The 13,147-nt window shown below is 47.1% G+C and overlaps 1 protein-coding gene across 2 annotated transcripts in view; it reads right to left on the bottom strand.

The window, feature by feature from the left end:
• Positions 1-401: 401 nt before the first annotated feature.
• The window catches only part of PTPN14 (protein tyrosine phosphatase non-receptor type 14), a 170,671-nt gene continuing 157,925 nt past the window's right edge, over positions 402-13,147 (bottom strand). For both annotated transcript variants that reach the window (XM_034666854.1, XM_034666855.1), the window contains exons 18-19: positions 10,034-10,197; positions 402-4,516 (exon numbers count right to left, since the gene is read on the bottom strand). In XM_034666854.1, the coding sequence (XP_034522745.1) occupies positions 4,388-4,516; positions 10,034-10,197 (293 nt within the window). In that variant the 3' untranslated portion in view covers positions 402-4,387. The remainder of the gene's footprint in view (positions 4,517-10,033; positions 10,198-13,147) is intronic.

Below are 13,147 nucleotides of genomic sequence, written 5' to 3'. Positions count from 1 at the left end.
CAACTAAGATTATTTCCATCCTATAGGGCCAACTAATTTGTCATCCATAACGCTGTAGGCCGCTGGAAAATTTGTGCAGTGTCCGTGGAAAACCCAAATTTCTCCATCTGGAAGCAGTACTGGATGAGTGGTTACTTTGTTCACAAAAAGAAATCACTGGATAAGAGCCTGATGCGCAGCTGATAAAATATGCAGAAATAAAATGAAACAGCAGAAGAGTCTTTGGTAAAATACGAGGATTAAGAGAATCCCCACACAGGGCCACCGAAAGATCCCAAAGGCGCTTACTCGGTACTTCTGGAAATTTCCTCCTTTAGGACCCCCAAGAGTTATTGCCAAGATGGAGGCAGAATGAGGAACACAGTAACCGTAACATGGGTCTGACCCAATCCTGTCCCTTGTGTCTCAGGCCCCTGGCACGTATCTCAGACTAACTACCCCCACAACTCCCCCCACTTCAAAGTGATGGACACATCGTCCCCAAAAGAAAGTCAATAGCTATACCTGCTATCACCATCAAACACATCACTGGAAGTGGAGGAATGAGATTCAAAAGCACATTTTGCTTTCCGGCCGAGGACACCTTTTGGCCCACACACCATATGCCGTCACCACTGGCCTCAAGCCAGCTAACACAGACTGTGCGTCAAAAAAAGATGGCAGCTGAAACCCGCATAGTGATGTGCCTGATGGCCAGCCCTGCCTATGAGAACATACTAACATCCAGGTGTACTAACCTCTCTGCAAAGACCGACTTCCCTGCCCCAGGAGGCGACCCATTCACCGAGTGCAAAGCTCATTAGGGTAAGGCCAAGCTGTCCATTTCACATGCTTCATATTCGTTAGTACTTGTGTGGGAAAATGGCATATGGTGTGTAGGACCCCTACTATATCAGGGGGAAGAAAAATATTGTAGAGATTAGGTTGATTCATGTGAATTTTCTGTCATTGTAATAAAAAATGGTCCAGCTATTGTCAATTTCCTATGGTCAACCTGTCATTAAGCTGAAAAGATGAGAGAAGTAGGCAGCTGGGTAAAAATGCTGACCTCCTGAACCCCCTAGAGTTTAAAACTGAATCTCAAAAGCTAAAAGCAGACAAGATAAAGGATAAATTGAGTATTGGGGAAGCCAGTGGTCAGGTCCCACAGGAACCCTTTCGACAGAGCCCACAAAGCCCCTCTGACCAGGCTAGTGGAAGAAGGGGCCGTTGATGGCCACTTGAGTCTCAGGCAAGCAATGAGAGATAAATCATAGAAAAAAGATTAGTTCCTCTTCTTAATGTAAATCTAGGACGACACAGTTTGTATAAGTCAAACTCTGTCCATTTAAGCTCCTTGGAAGCACAGAGCTCAAAATAGTTCACGTGGATCTGTTTTCCCCTTAGCCCATCCTACTATTCCTCTCTCACTGGGAAGAAGAGCTCATTCCTCCTTCCTCTCCTGCAAAGAAATCAATGTTTGACTGCCCTCTCTAATGTAGCCAAGTCCTCCTTTACCTCCTATCCAAGGCAAGAGGTGTGTGTAAACGTAAATGCTACCAGAGGTGGTGTCTCCTTGGAGCCCAAGGGGCCAATAAGCTCAGCAGGCCACGGCTCAGCTCTGCCAGCAAGCTCAGCTCAGCTCTGCTCAAGGATGAAGACATCAGACTCAGCCCCCACCATCCAGGGACCACGGGAAACAAGGACAAACGCTGGGTCCCTGTGCCCAAATGAGTGCACATCACAGAAACAAAACATTTCAACTGGAAAACTTCAAAACCAGAGGCCCCCAAAGTGTTGAATGGCTTTGCTGCAAGAGGATCTCTCTCTTTTTTTCCCCCCTCTATTTTAATTTTCTCTCTTCAAATCCAACCAGAAAAAAATAGACCCCGACAGCTCCAGCTTCAGACTTGATACATCATCAGGAACTCATTCCAAAAGCTCTAACTAGATAACTAATTTAATACACTTTGCTTCAAGGTTTATTCCTTGGCTTGCTTCCCAGATAGAAAGCATCTCTGGGCAATTATTATGCAGATGCCACGAGAAGGACTTTCGATGCCTGCTGTTAATTTCACAGGAGCTGTGCTGGCACTCGCTGGAGATGGGGAAAGGAATGCAAAATGCACGACAGAAGCAAAAACATTTGTTTTTAAAAATGAAATATGTGGAGTCACTTTTAAGTGGTTTCCTTTGGGTTTCGCTAGAAACTCTCGCTAGGCAATTGGACGGCAAACCTGCTTCCTCCCTGCGTTGTGCGCGTGAACAACTCCCGCAGCACAAAGTGACAACGGCGGACAGGTTGACAGGAAGAGCATGTGTGATGAGCTCAAAGAGACAGCAGCTCTACATGCTGCCCACGTGAGACTCGGTTTTCACAGCACCCACGTCGGGGCCTACGGGACGAAAGAGAAATACTAATGCAGTTCATCAGATAAGCCAGTAACCGCAGACCAACTGTGACAACATCCCCAACAGCAGACTGTCCCAAGGATGGGAAAGTGTCTAAGGAAGGGAAACAGGTACCTCTTTGCCTGTCAACGATCCAAGTTCTGGGCATCTCCAGGTGAGGGTGATGAGTTCTGTGCCATTGAAAATACAGGTCATACTCATGGTTTTCTTTTCCAGAACACACACCTAAATTCCAGAATCTCAACAGCTTAATTAAGTTACCCTCCCTGACTGATTCCTTCAGGCTTCAGAGTAGAAGGGAGGAGGCCCTTCATCACCAGATACTCTGAGTCTAAATGCGAGAACCACCACCATAACCCCTGGCCAGATGTGAAACTGAGTGATTACCATTCCAAAGTAGTTCACCGGGAATCCACTTCCACACCCCGCTGCGGCCAGCCACGTGGTCACCGGATGTCACACAGGCTCACTCTTTCTGGCTGACCTGATGCCATTCTTTCGTAACATTTTCAGCTCAGGAAGAACAAAACAAAGCAAGAAGGCAGCAGTGGAGAAAAGCATAAGGGAACACCCACAAATGTCAATTCGAAGGACAAAACCATGGTTTAAAAGTTGTATTCAACAACTAGATAGGAGAGGGGCAAAGTCCTACAATTCAGGAAGGGGCAAAAGGTGTGGAGTAGGACTGACCTAAGAAATTCAGGACAATGACCAGCGTAGGCTCAGGAAGACACACAGAAGCGAGCTGCAAAGCACCCAGAGAGGGGGGTACACAGAGAACAGGAAAGCAGTGAAGGGTTTCGTCAGAGACAAATCCCCGCATCTAGCATCCAGTGGCCAAAATTTGGATGACAGGGTCCTGAGTGGCCTTAGTGACACGGTCCTAGCGGCCACTAAGGCCTTAGGCCTTAGTGGCTGAAGCCTGTAGTGAGCACCGCACAGCTGGGAGAGGGCTCACACTCGGAGCAGTTCCCGGCCAGGGCCCTGCCACCTGAATGCCAAACAGCCCCATCAATCAGCTTTCCCAACTGTTCCCTTACAACCTTTCCAGTGACGTGGTGACTGATGGAAAGGCAGAATGTATCCAGCACTTCGACCTTCAGGCCCCTGTCCAGCATACACATCCTGTTTAAATAAGAAACGATATCGAGGGCCTGCCCATCTCCTTTCTCTTCCCACTCCGGTCCATTATCTTCTCTCTAATCAGGCAGGAGGCCTAGCTGCACAGATGGCCTGGCCCGGAGCCTCAAAGACCACCAGACTGGGGCCCACTGAGCAAACAGGGAGCAGGAACAAATGCTGAGAGTACAGTTCCCGACAGGGAACACAGGCTCCAGAGTCCAAAAGAAGGAGTGTTGAGAAAGGTGCAATACAGAGCTCCTCGTTCAGCCTGGGTGATGGCTGTTCCTGTCCTTAACTCAAGCTGCTGAGGATGAGGGCAGAAAGGAAGAAGGGAGGCCACTTGAGCCCCCAAATATGAGAGAGTAGTGTTTTTGTTGTTATTTTTTCCTTCAGGGAAGGGCCTTGGCCCTTACCTTTTTATTTTAGAATGAATTCATTTTCTTGCCATCTTTGATTTGGACACGAGCGATCAGGCTGATGAATTTCAGGGTCAGTTACTAATGTGGCTGCAACTTCACCAGAGATGGGTTCCCTGTATGCCTCTGTCCCCCAAATGATCCACCAGGCAACCTTCCCTACAGACATATTTACAATGCAGATCAGTCAAAATATGGTTCAAATGAAAAGCACTCTATTATTGTGAAAACTGAAATTACAATGATTCACAAAAGTTATCCAAAAGGGGGAAAAATAAATTATCTCATATAAAATAATATACGATGTTTCTGAATACTCTTGGCTCCTGTCTTCAGGGAGCCCATGACCTGCCTGCTCTGGCCATCTGTGCCCTGCTCGGGGAGCAGATGTTGTCTGGAGGCCCCTCCCCAGCTGCAAGATGGAGCTGGGCCCGTCTTCCAGTAGCTGGGGCGGGGGGTTAAATGAGTCTGGAGTTCTGGAGGAACTGGATGAGGACTTGGTAGACGAACTTGTACTGGGCGATGGTCTGGATCATGAACATCCTTTGCTCCCTGAGGAGCCGCAGCATTATGGGTACTTCCACCTTCTGCAAGAAAAGAGAAAAAGCACAAGATCCGGAGATGAGGAGCTGCCCTTGGGTCCTTCCTCATTCCCTCATCTGGGAAGCGTTTGCTCACTGCCCATTTGTAGGTACAAGAGAAAGCCAAGGGCTTGGCCCCTCTAGGTTTCCCAATCAAAGACCTCCGACCAGCACCTGGAGATTCTGGTGGTCACATGCCACTGGCACTGGTGTGATGCTTTAAATACACACCCGCCTGTTCGAGAAAACCCAGAGGCTGCTGTTTCTTACACCGGACTGGTACTCTCAACTCCACCAGGACTCAGCAGTAGGATTTAAGACCTCTGGCGTCTTAGTTTCTTCATTTGTACATTAAGAATAGTGACGCTTTCCTCCAACAACCATGTGGCCTTGCCCAGGTCAGCCAGAGCGGCGGGCGATCCGTAGTACCCACCTCATGGGATCCAACAACGAGATGCAGGTAAAGCACTGAGCTCAGTGTCCGGCACACCCCGAGTTCTTAATAAAGACTACTCATTAATATTGATGAACTGGGAACAGTCATACCGATCCTGCTACCTCCTGCAATCATGGTCATTATCAAGTGAGATAATTTATGGGGAAACCTTTAAAACATCCGAGTACAATCTCTGAACACAGTCGTGTTGGTTGGTTGGCTGGTTGACTTTTTATTCAGTTGGTCCTTCTGTTTTTATCTCTACCCCTCACACCCGAGTTCAGAAATACTACCAATTCAAATGTTTGGGGTCTTCTCCAGGAGAACTTAGGCTGCTTCTCGCAGCTTTTCTTTGCTGGTTTTTTTTTTTTAAGTTTTTATTTAAATTCCAGTTACTTAACATACAGTGTAATGTTAGTTTCAGGTGGAGAATATAGAGATTCAACACTTCACACCCCAGTGCTCATCACAACAGTCATACTTGGAGTGAAAAACTTTCATTAAAAGTAGCTCCTATATTAAATGAGACTGCCTGTGTGTCAATTCTTTGAGAATACAGAACCAGCTTCAAGGAAGGGAATTAACATGGCGGATCGTTGGAGTCAAAGCAGACCAAGAGGCTCAGTCGAGTCATTTCCATCCTCCTGGACCAGTCAGGGCAGAAGTATCATGGCGTCAGCATGGCCTCAGCACACTGCCCCTACTCTGCGAGCTTTGTCCCCAGGAAACAAACTCAGCTGTGTGTCTTTACTTTTATGAGTCATTTCAGCTACTTCCAAACGTCGTGTCGNAAGCCAGCATGGCCTCAGCACAGTGACCCTACTCTGCGAGCTCTGCCCCCAGGAAACAAACTCAGCTGTGTGTCTTTACTTTTATGAGTCATTTCAGCTACTTCCAAACGTCGTGTCGCTATGACAAGGACATGTCAGCCTGATTGGTTGCTCTTCTCCAAAAACAGTTAAATAATGCACACCACAGATTTAAAGTCCCCAGTAATCAGGAAAGAGAAAAAGGCACGTGAATCCTCACATTGTTGGTCAAAATACACAGCCTATAGCATAAGCTTCGAACTAGTGGGTCTCTGCCTACGTGATACTCCAAGGTAACTGACACCATGATGTACAGCCCACAGACACCTGCTAGTGAACTGACGTAAGAGCATAATGCTCGATGAGCAGTACTGAGTTGGGTGCTGAAGACACAAGAACAGATTAAAGCTGCTTCTCCCCCATTCCCGTCAAGGGTTTGGCAGGGAGGCAGGGTCACACAGAAGTTAAGAGCGCAGGCTCGGGTCAGGGTTCATCTGCCAAACCCGGCCTTCACACTTCCTGGCTGTGGGACAGGGACGTGTCCCTTCATCTACTTGTGCCTCAGAATCTCTTTGTCACACAAGGGCGTTACCAGGACCTCTCTCATCGGGTTACTGGGAATGCTACGAGAGCTGTACGGCTCCTAGAATGGTCTTGGCACGTGGTGAACATTCACTATAGGTTGGTGGTTGTTACTGTAATATTGTCATTGTCACTGTGTCATCACCCCTTCCACCTCTGCCACTTCCATCACCGTCATCTCCCGCACCACCGTCATCTCCCGCACCGCCGTCATCTCCCGCACCGCCGTCATCTCCCGCACCACCGTCGTCATCTCCCGCACCACCGTCGTCATCTCCCGCACCACCGTCGTCATCTCCCGCACCACCGTCNCTTCCACCTCTGCCACTTCCATCACCGTCATCTCCCGCACCACCGTCATCTCCCGCACCGCCGTCATCTCCCGCACCGCCGTCATCTCCCGCACCGCCGTCATCTCCTGCATCATCACACCCACCTCCTCTACTTCCACCACCCCCAGCCCCACCACCGTCATGATCATCACCATCTCGTAGCCTGCAAGAGCGGCCCTGAAGACAGTGTATTATCTGACAAGCGGCAGTTTAGAGACAAGACAAAGAAAGTTCCCCCTGGTAATCAACGAGAATCCTAGTTGCCTTGAAGATTCACTCCCAGAGTCTCTGCTGTCCACTGTCCCTAACCCCAAGGAATCACGCAGCAGTTGGTGTTTGTTCAGTCTTGTCTAGAAGGCATTTTCTCCTCTCTACTCCACAAAGAAGGGATAACTTCCGCAGAAAAGCAGCAAGATAGGACATCTCATTATTTGGCTAGTAAGAACCTAACCTTTTATAATGAGCTAATAATCTAGGACAGAGGGGCGGGGGGCAAAGGAGAGTATCGCAAACCATAAAACTAGTGCTTTCTAAAAAAAAAAAAAAAAANAAAAAAAAAAAAGTATAGGCATTAAAATGTCAAGCTAACATTCAGTGACCCAAAGTGGTAGGCTGTGAAGAGTTTTGTCAGAGTTGCCCGGAAGGTCCCTCCCATCCCCACCTCCCAGCTACTTAACCGGACTGTATCATCTTTATTCCAGGAAAAAGAAAAGGCATTTCACTGACAAAACTAAAACTGTATGGATTACAGACTAAAATATAAAGTATGCTAAATCCAGAAGCCATGGAAAGAAGGGAGGGATGTTTAAAGAGGAAAAAAACGGAACACACAATTTCATATTTATTTGTCAAAATCTTTGCTTAGGAAACAAACAAGCTGAACATGTTCCCCTCTTCTCTTGAAATAAGGGTTTGGGGTCCTACTAGCCAGGCCTGAAGCAGAACAAAGTAGAAAACTTTTTCCTCCCTAACCTTCTACCAAGAGCAGCGATGGGAAATGGGACAGATAAGGCTGGCTATATTTGTGCTAGGGAAAGGGAAGTGAACAGTATGAGTCATCTTGCTATCTTTGAATATCAATGGGAACAGAAGTCCTTTTTGGACTGACCATGTTCCAGCAAAGAATGTTCTGGCGTGCGACTGGGCATTGAGGAAATCCACTGTGTTTGGACACACTGTAGAGAATTTAATCACCCTGAGCCCTCACCAAGTCCATGCAAGGCCCTAATGGCCGAATCCCTCACTCAGCACCACACTGGCTCAGACATGGGCTGTTCGTGTTCTACTGGGCCAGTAACATCTGGTGGCCAATGAGCCTTCATGTTATCACATTACTGAGGCTCAGCTTTTGATGGGTCTCCAAAGAGCTCAGAACAGAACCATCTTTCGTGTCAGACAAGACGGACAGAAGGAGCAGGGGGTGGGCAGAGGAAGAGTTCACAAGGAATGGAGAACACAAGGGGACTGTGGGGAAGACAGTGACACACGGGAGTGGTAAGATGGCTAAGTGGGGAGGGGATGACGATAGATCCTTTCTCCTCCTCTGAAGCCCACTGGTGTCTCCGGAGGAACTTGGATATACTCGGGTCATACAAACCCTGATTCTACTTTCTCTTTTCCCATCTCCCCAGCACTGAGTCAATTTGGAACTCAGTGTGGCAAGCTATTCAGTCTACTAGACCCTTCTAGAGACTTCTAGAAGGGACAGGGGAGCAAATAATCAAGAAATCTCATGATGTGAGACAAAAGGATAAAAACTCACAGAAGATGACAAAATTCCTGTTAGGTAGTGTCAGCTAATTCTGCAATGGGCATTTTGCTCATCAACAGAAAGTTTGTTTGTTTTTAAAAAGAGGCCACTTTTGGTATAACCCCGATTCTACTTTTTTTTTTAAAGATTTACTTCATTTAGAGAGAGAGCATGCGAGCAGGGTGGGGCAGAGGAAGAGGGAGAGAGAAAGACACAGACTCCCCGCTAAGCGTGGAGCTTGATTCCATGACCCCGAGATCATGACCTGAGCTGAAACCAAGAGTCGGACGCCCAACCGACTGAGCCACCCAGGCACCCCACGGATTCTACTTTTTAGTAGCACCTACGTATATATGGATTCAAAGTTTCCAAAAGGAACTGTGTATAGGCAGAGTCTAAAAATCCTTTGAACATGTCCAAACTTGGTATTTATTGTGTTCCTGGAAGTTTCAATATAACAAATTTCGTGGGGCAATATTTAATCTGATTTTCAAACCACTGGTACTATGGAGTAAACACGAAGATTATATCAATTCTTTCACAGAACGTGCACTGTCACATTCCCTAATTTAACAACTAATGAGCCACTTCAAAAGTTTCCTTGGATTCTCCAAGCTGTGTAATCTGGGAATGGAACGAGAACCAATGGCACTTGGCATCTGCCGGCAGAGGGAAGACAGGAAAGAACTCGGGACCGGGAGTAGGAGACCTCACTTCTCACCTTAGCACCACTGCTTGAGAGCCATGTGGCACGGAACAAGTCACTAAATTGTTTCTGGGCCTCAGTTTCCAATTCTGTAAAACAGGACGATTGACACGTGCCTGCCTTCTCTACACGGCTGCTCTGAAGACCCCAACTAAGAACATCAACAAAATAAGCAAAGCCATTTGAAACCCAAGAAGACCCATGTGAATAGAAGGCAGAAGAATGGGTCTTTAGCGTTGGATCTGATTTGATCTCATCACCGTGAAATCAAAAGCCCCTCTGCACGACTCCCTGACTTGAGCAGCAGGCTCAGCCGCAGCCCACTTTGGTGGGGAGGAGAGCAAGGTGCCCAGCCTTGGCAAGGGCAGGCCGTGTCTGTGCGCTCAGGTTCTCTACCCTGCTGTGCTACCCCACTGCCGGTCCAGACGAGAGCAAACCACCCTCCAAATGAAACCTCTCTCTGCAGAATGAAAGACAGGGATCAACTATACACATTTTCACATAGGATTTCGGCCAAAACACTTCCCAGAAACGCAAGTCGCCTCTAGACTACCTGTGACCAGATCACCACCATGGAAGATGACCCACAATAAAACCAGACCGGCTGCAAAACACCACAGACCTCTGGAAGCACATGCGATGCAGATCAGACTTTCTCCATGTTTCCTATCTCACACTTTCATCTCTTTCTCCTGTGTGCTGTCTGCGTGTCTACACGGAGCGGAGAAAGGCGAAAGATAAGAAAGGCTGTAAATGTCAGAGGCCAACTAGGAATCATGGATCTGGAAAACTCTTGTCAGAAGACAGGAAATGAAGCCCTGGAAATGAAAAGGGCCCAGGGGCAGGTCTGGCTGCAGTGTAGACTGGTCCCCAAGGTGGAGTATTTAGGAAAGCACTGAATGACTCACTTCATTATGCTCCAGGCAGTAGATCATCAGCTCGGAAAGAATGACCACGCCGGTCCGCCCAACCCCGGCGCTGCAGTGGACGACGATCGGGGGGTGCAGGCTCCTGGTACCTTCTAGCACGCTGTTGGTGTGGCGACGGACCGACTGGATCTCCTCCAAGTAGGCTGCAAGACACAGTGTAAATCCCGTCACCAAAGTCCTACATGGCTTTGCATACGAGGAGGAGGAGGGGGAGGAAAAAAACCAAGGGTGAATCTTTTTCTTTCTTTTTTCTTTTTTAAGTGACAATAATTTACAGTTCTTACAAGACACTAATTATTTGGCTGGTACCCGCCATACAGTCCTGGATCCAGAAAGGACCAGCTGGGAGTCAATTAGTCCATGGGAGAATTTGTTCTTTAAATTAAATAGTTCTTTTTTAAAAATTAAATTCTGTTTTCCCCTCCGCAAATCCCAAAGTCCCCCAAGCAGATGATTCTCGACATTACTTACAGCAATTCCTACTATTAACAGACTGGGATCAGAACACCAGCTAGGTCCCCTTGAAACGCCCGGCTGTCAGAGCCAATTTCTGGTGGAAAGAGCATCCATCTGCCCCTTCCTCTTTCCCCTCACTGAATGAGTGAATGTCAACTGAGGCTTGACTTTGTTTTTAGATTTAAAAATAGACTTTGCGGGGGGAGCCCTGCTTCTCAGCTTAGATTCCATGTGGTCACGTTAGTAGCTCAAGATGAGCCCTCCCCCTTCTGGAGGCGACGTGTGTGGAGTGGAGGGGTCCTGTCACCTCCTGCATCCCTCCTGACATCTGCCCGGCTCGGCAGGGCTGTGTGGGGGTCTGCTCACTATTCCAATGGGGCACGAATGAAAAATGACAGCAGCACAAGCCTTAACGACTTCTCTTGTTCATGGTCATGAAAAAAAGGAAAAGTCTATAAAATTGTAATCCTCATACAGTCCAAGAACCGGAAAAGGCAATTAGTAACAGAGATTTTATAGTAGCTAGCTCAGGGGAGAGAACGACTTGAAGGCTCTGGATACTCAGAAAACCTCATCCCAATACAGCACTGTAAACAAGACTGGGGAAGCGCTCGAATTGTTGGAGAGAAAAAAAAGTGAGTTCAAACCCGTCTCGTAACTCAGAAGCATCTGTTTACATATAATTAATACGAACTCCTATTTGCTTTTATCACCTTATGTAATTACGAAGTCATCTAGTAGGCTACCCGAATAAACGATTACCACCATCACCATCACCACCAGTAATGTAAAATGAGCTAGAACAAAACGAAACAGAGGGACGGCAATCAGAGATGACCAGGCAGAGTAGTTACCATCCGGGACCAATGTGAGCTAAATATTGTGTGTGCAATTCTCACAGTTTTTCTGTAAGAGGGGAAAGCAATTTGGTGACACTCTGTACACACTCTGTCAAAAAAGGCAACGTTCACACGCAAAAGAGAGGGTTTTTTTCTCGTGCTAAATTTAAGAAGGAAAGGGAATATTGATCCATAAAGCAGACGCTACCACCACACGGAATTTCACAAAACACAGAGAAACTGGATTAAAACAGATGCTTTCTCTAGCAGTCACGTTAATAAAGTTCTTAAGCTGTAATTCAGTGAAGACTTCTCCAGGCTGGGCGACAATGTGCCCTGAGTCCCCTGCCTCCAGGGAATCTAATTTAAGCACAGGCAAGAATCCTTTTGAATTCCTAAGAACCCAGAAGATCCAACATTTTGAAGACCTCCCAGGCCACCCGGACACTGAGTTTCTTAGAAACATAAATAAACTTACATTGTTTAAAAATATTCTCTATGGTGGTACCTGGGTGGCTTAGTCCTTTACGCATCTGACTCTTGGTTTTGGCTCAGGTCATGATCTCAGGGTCGTGAGATCGAGCCCCGCGTGGGGCTCTGTGCTCAGCAAGGAGTCTGCTTGAGATTCTCTCTCCCCCTACCTCTGCCCCTCTCCACCCCCCACCCCGCACACCCTCTCTCTAAAATAATAAATAAATCTTTTAAAAAAATTCTCTATGTTTTTCAGTAATTTAGATGGGCCTTCCTTAAATTGGTTCTGATTGAGATCAGACTATAATTTTAATCACTTTATAGACTCAATCTTCTATCAGATTGAGTCTATTGGTTGTTTGCCAATAACCAAACTGATCTATTTTTATTGTTTCCACTTTCTGCATCTTGGAGAGAATTCTAGTAAATCAATTAGCAAGAGATTACCAGAAAAAAAAAAATTAAAAAGAGCACTGTTAGGAGGAAAGAAAGTTCTTCAAAGGTCCCTGCCCTCTTTATGAATATTCTGAGCTGCAGATAACTGACCTCAGGTGAGGCACTAACCCTCTCTAGATCTTGCTCTGTGTCCTTTGGTTCCCATCACCCTTCTGTCCTCTGTCAGAGGCCACCCCCTCAAAGTCCCATCGTCACTGCCCTGGTGGGAAATGAAGTACTTGTGTCAGTGAACGGGTACGCATCAGCACTTCCCACTGGAACCTGTGAAATGGGGCTTTTAGGTTCTTGAAAACCTATTCTCTCTCCCTTCTCCTCTCTGCATACCTCAATTCTAAGTGAATATCAAAATAAAATCAAGGGTTTGACGTTCTACAATATCCAGATGATGTTCCCTCTGTTGTCTTCTGTCAGCTAGAGCGTCACCCACACAGCAGGGACTAAGTCGGCCGAGAGCCCAAGGCCTCACCGGGGGAGGAAGGAATGGGGTGTCCCCACAAGCGCAGGACAATTACACGAGACTGTGGAAAAGGAAGGGGGAGCATTGTAGCCATCCCCAAAAAACAGACGGCAGTGTCAGATCTCACCTCCGGCCTGTCCTCCCTGGCCTGCCTTTCTCAGGAGACCGTGAGTGCCTCCCACGCAGAGCGGGCCTCCGGCACCTATAGCCTCACCCACAGCCAACGGAGCAATGGGCACGCACTCCGTTTCTGGCTTTTCAAATACAGTACTGCAGATATTGTAGGTCAGCGAGCTTCGAAGAAAACCATACTCAGAAATATATATATAAAAGGACAAATTCAAAAATGATAGTTTCAAAAACAAGCTGATTTCAATAATTCCCAGTATCTTAATCAGACGTAATCACAAAGTA

The sequence above is a fragment of the Ailuropoda melanoleuca genome, chromosome 8 (assembly GCF_002007445.2).
Source record: "Ailuropoda melanoleuca isolate Jingjing chromosome 8, ASM200744v2, whole genome shotgun sequence".
Taxonomy (NCBI): Eukaryota; Metazoa; Chordata; class Mammalia; order Carnivora; family Ursidae; genus Ailuropoda; species Ailuropoda melanoleuca.
Note: the sequence above shows the minus strand (reverse complement) of the source record. Positions and strands in the feature narration are given on the sequence as shown.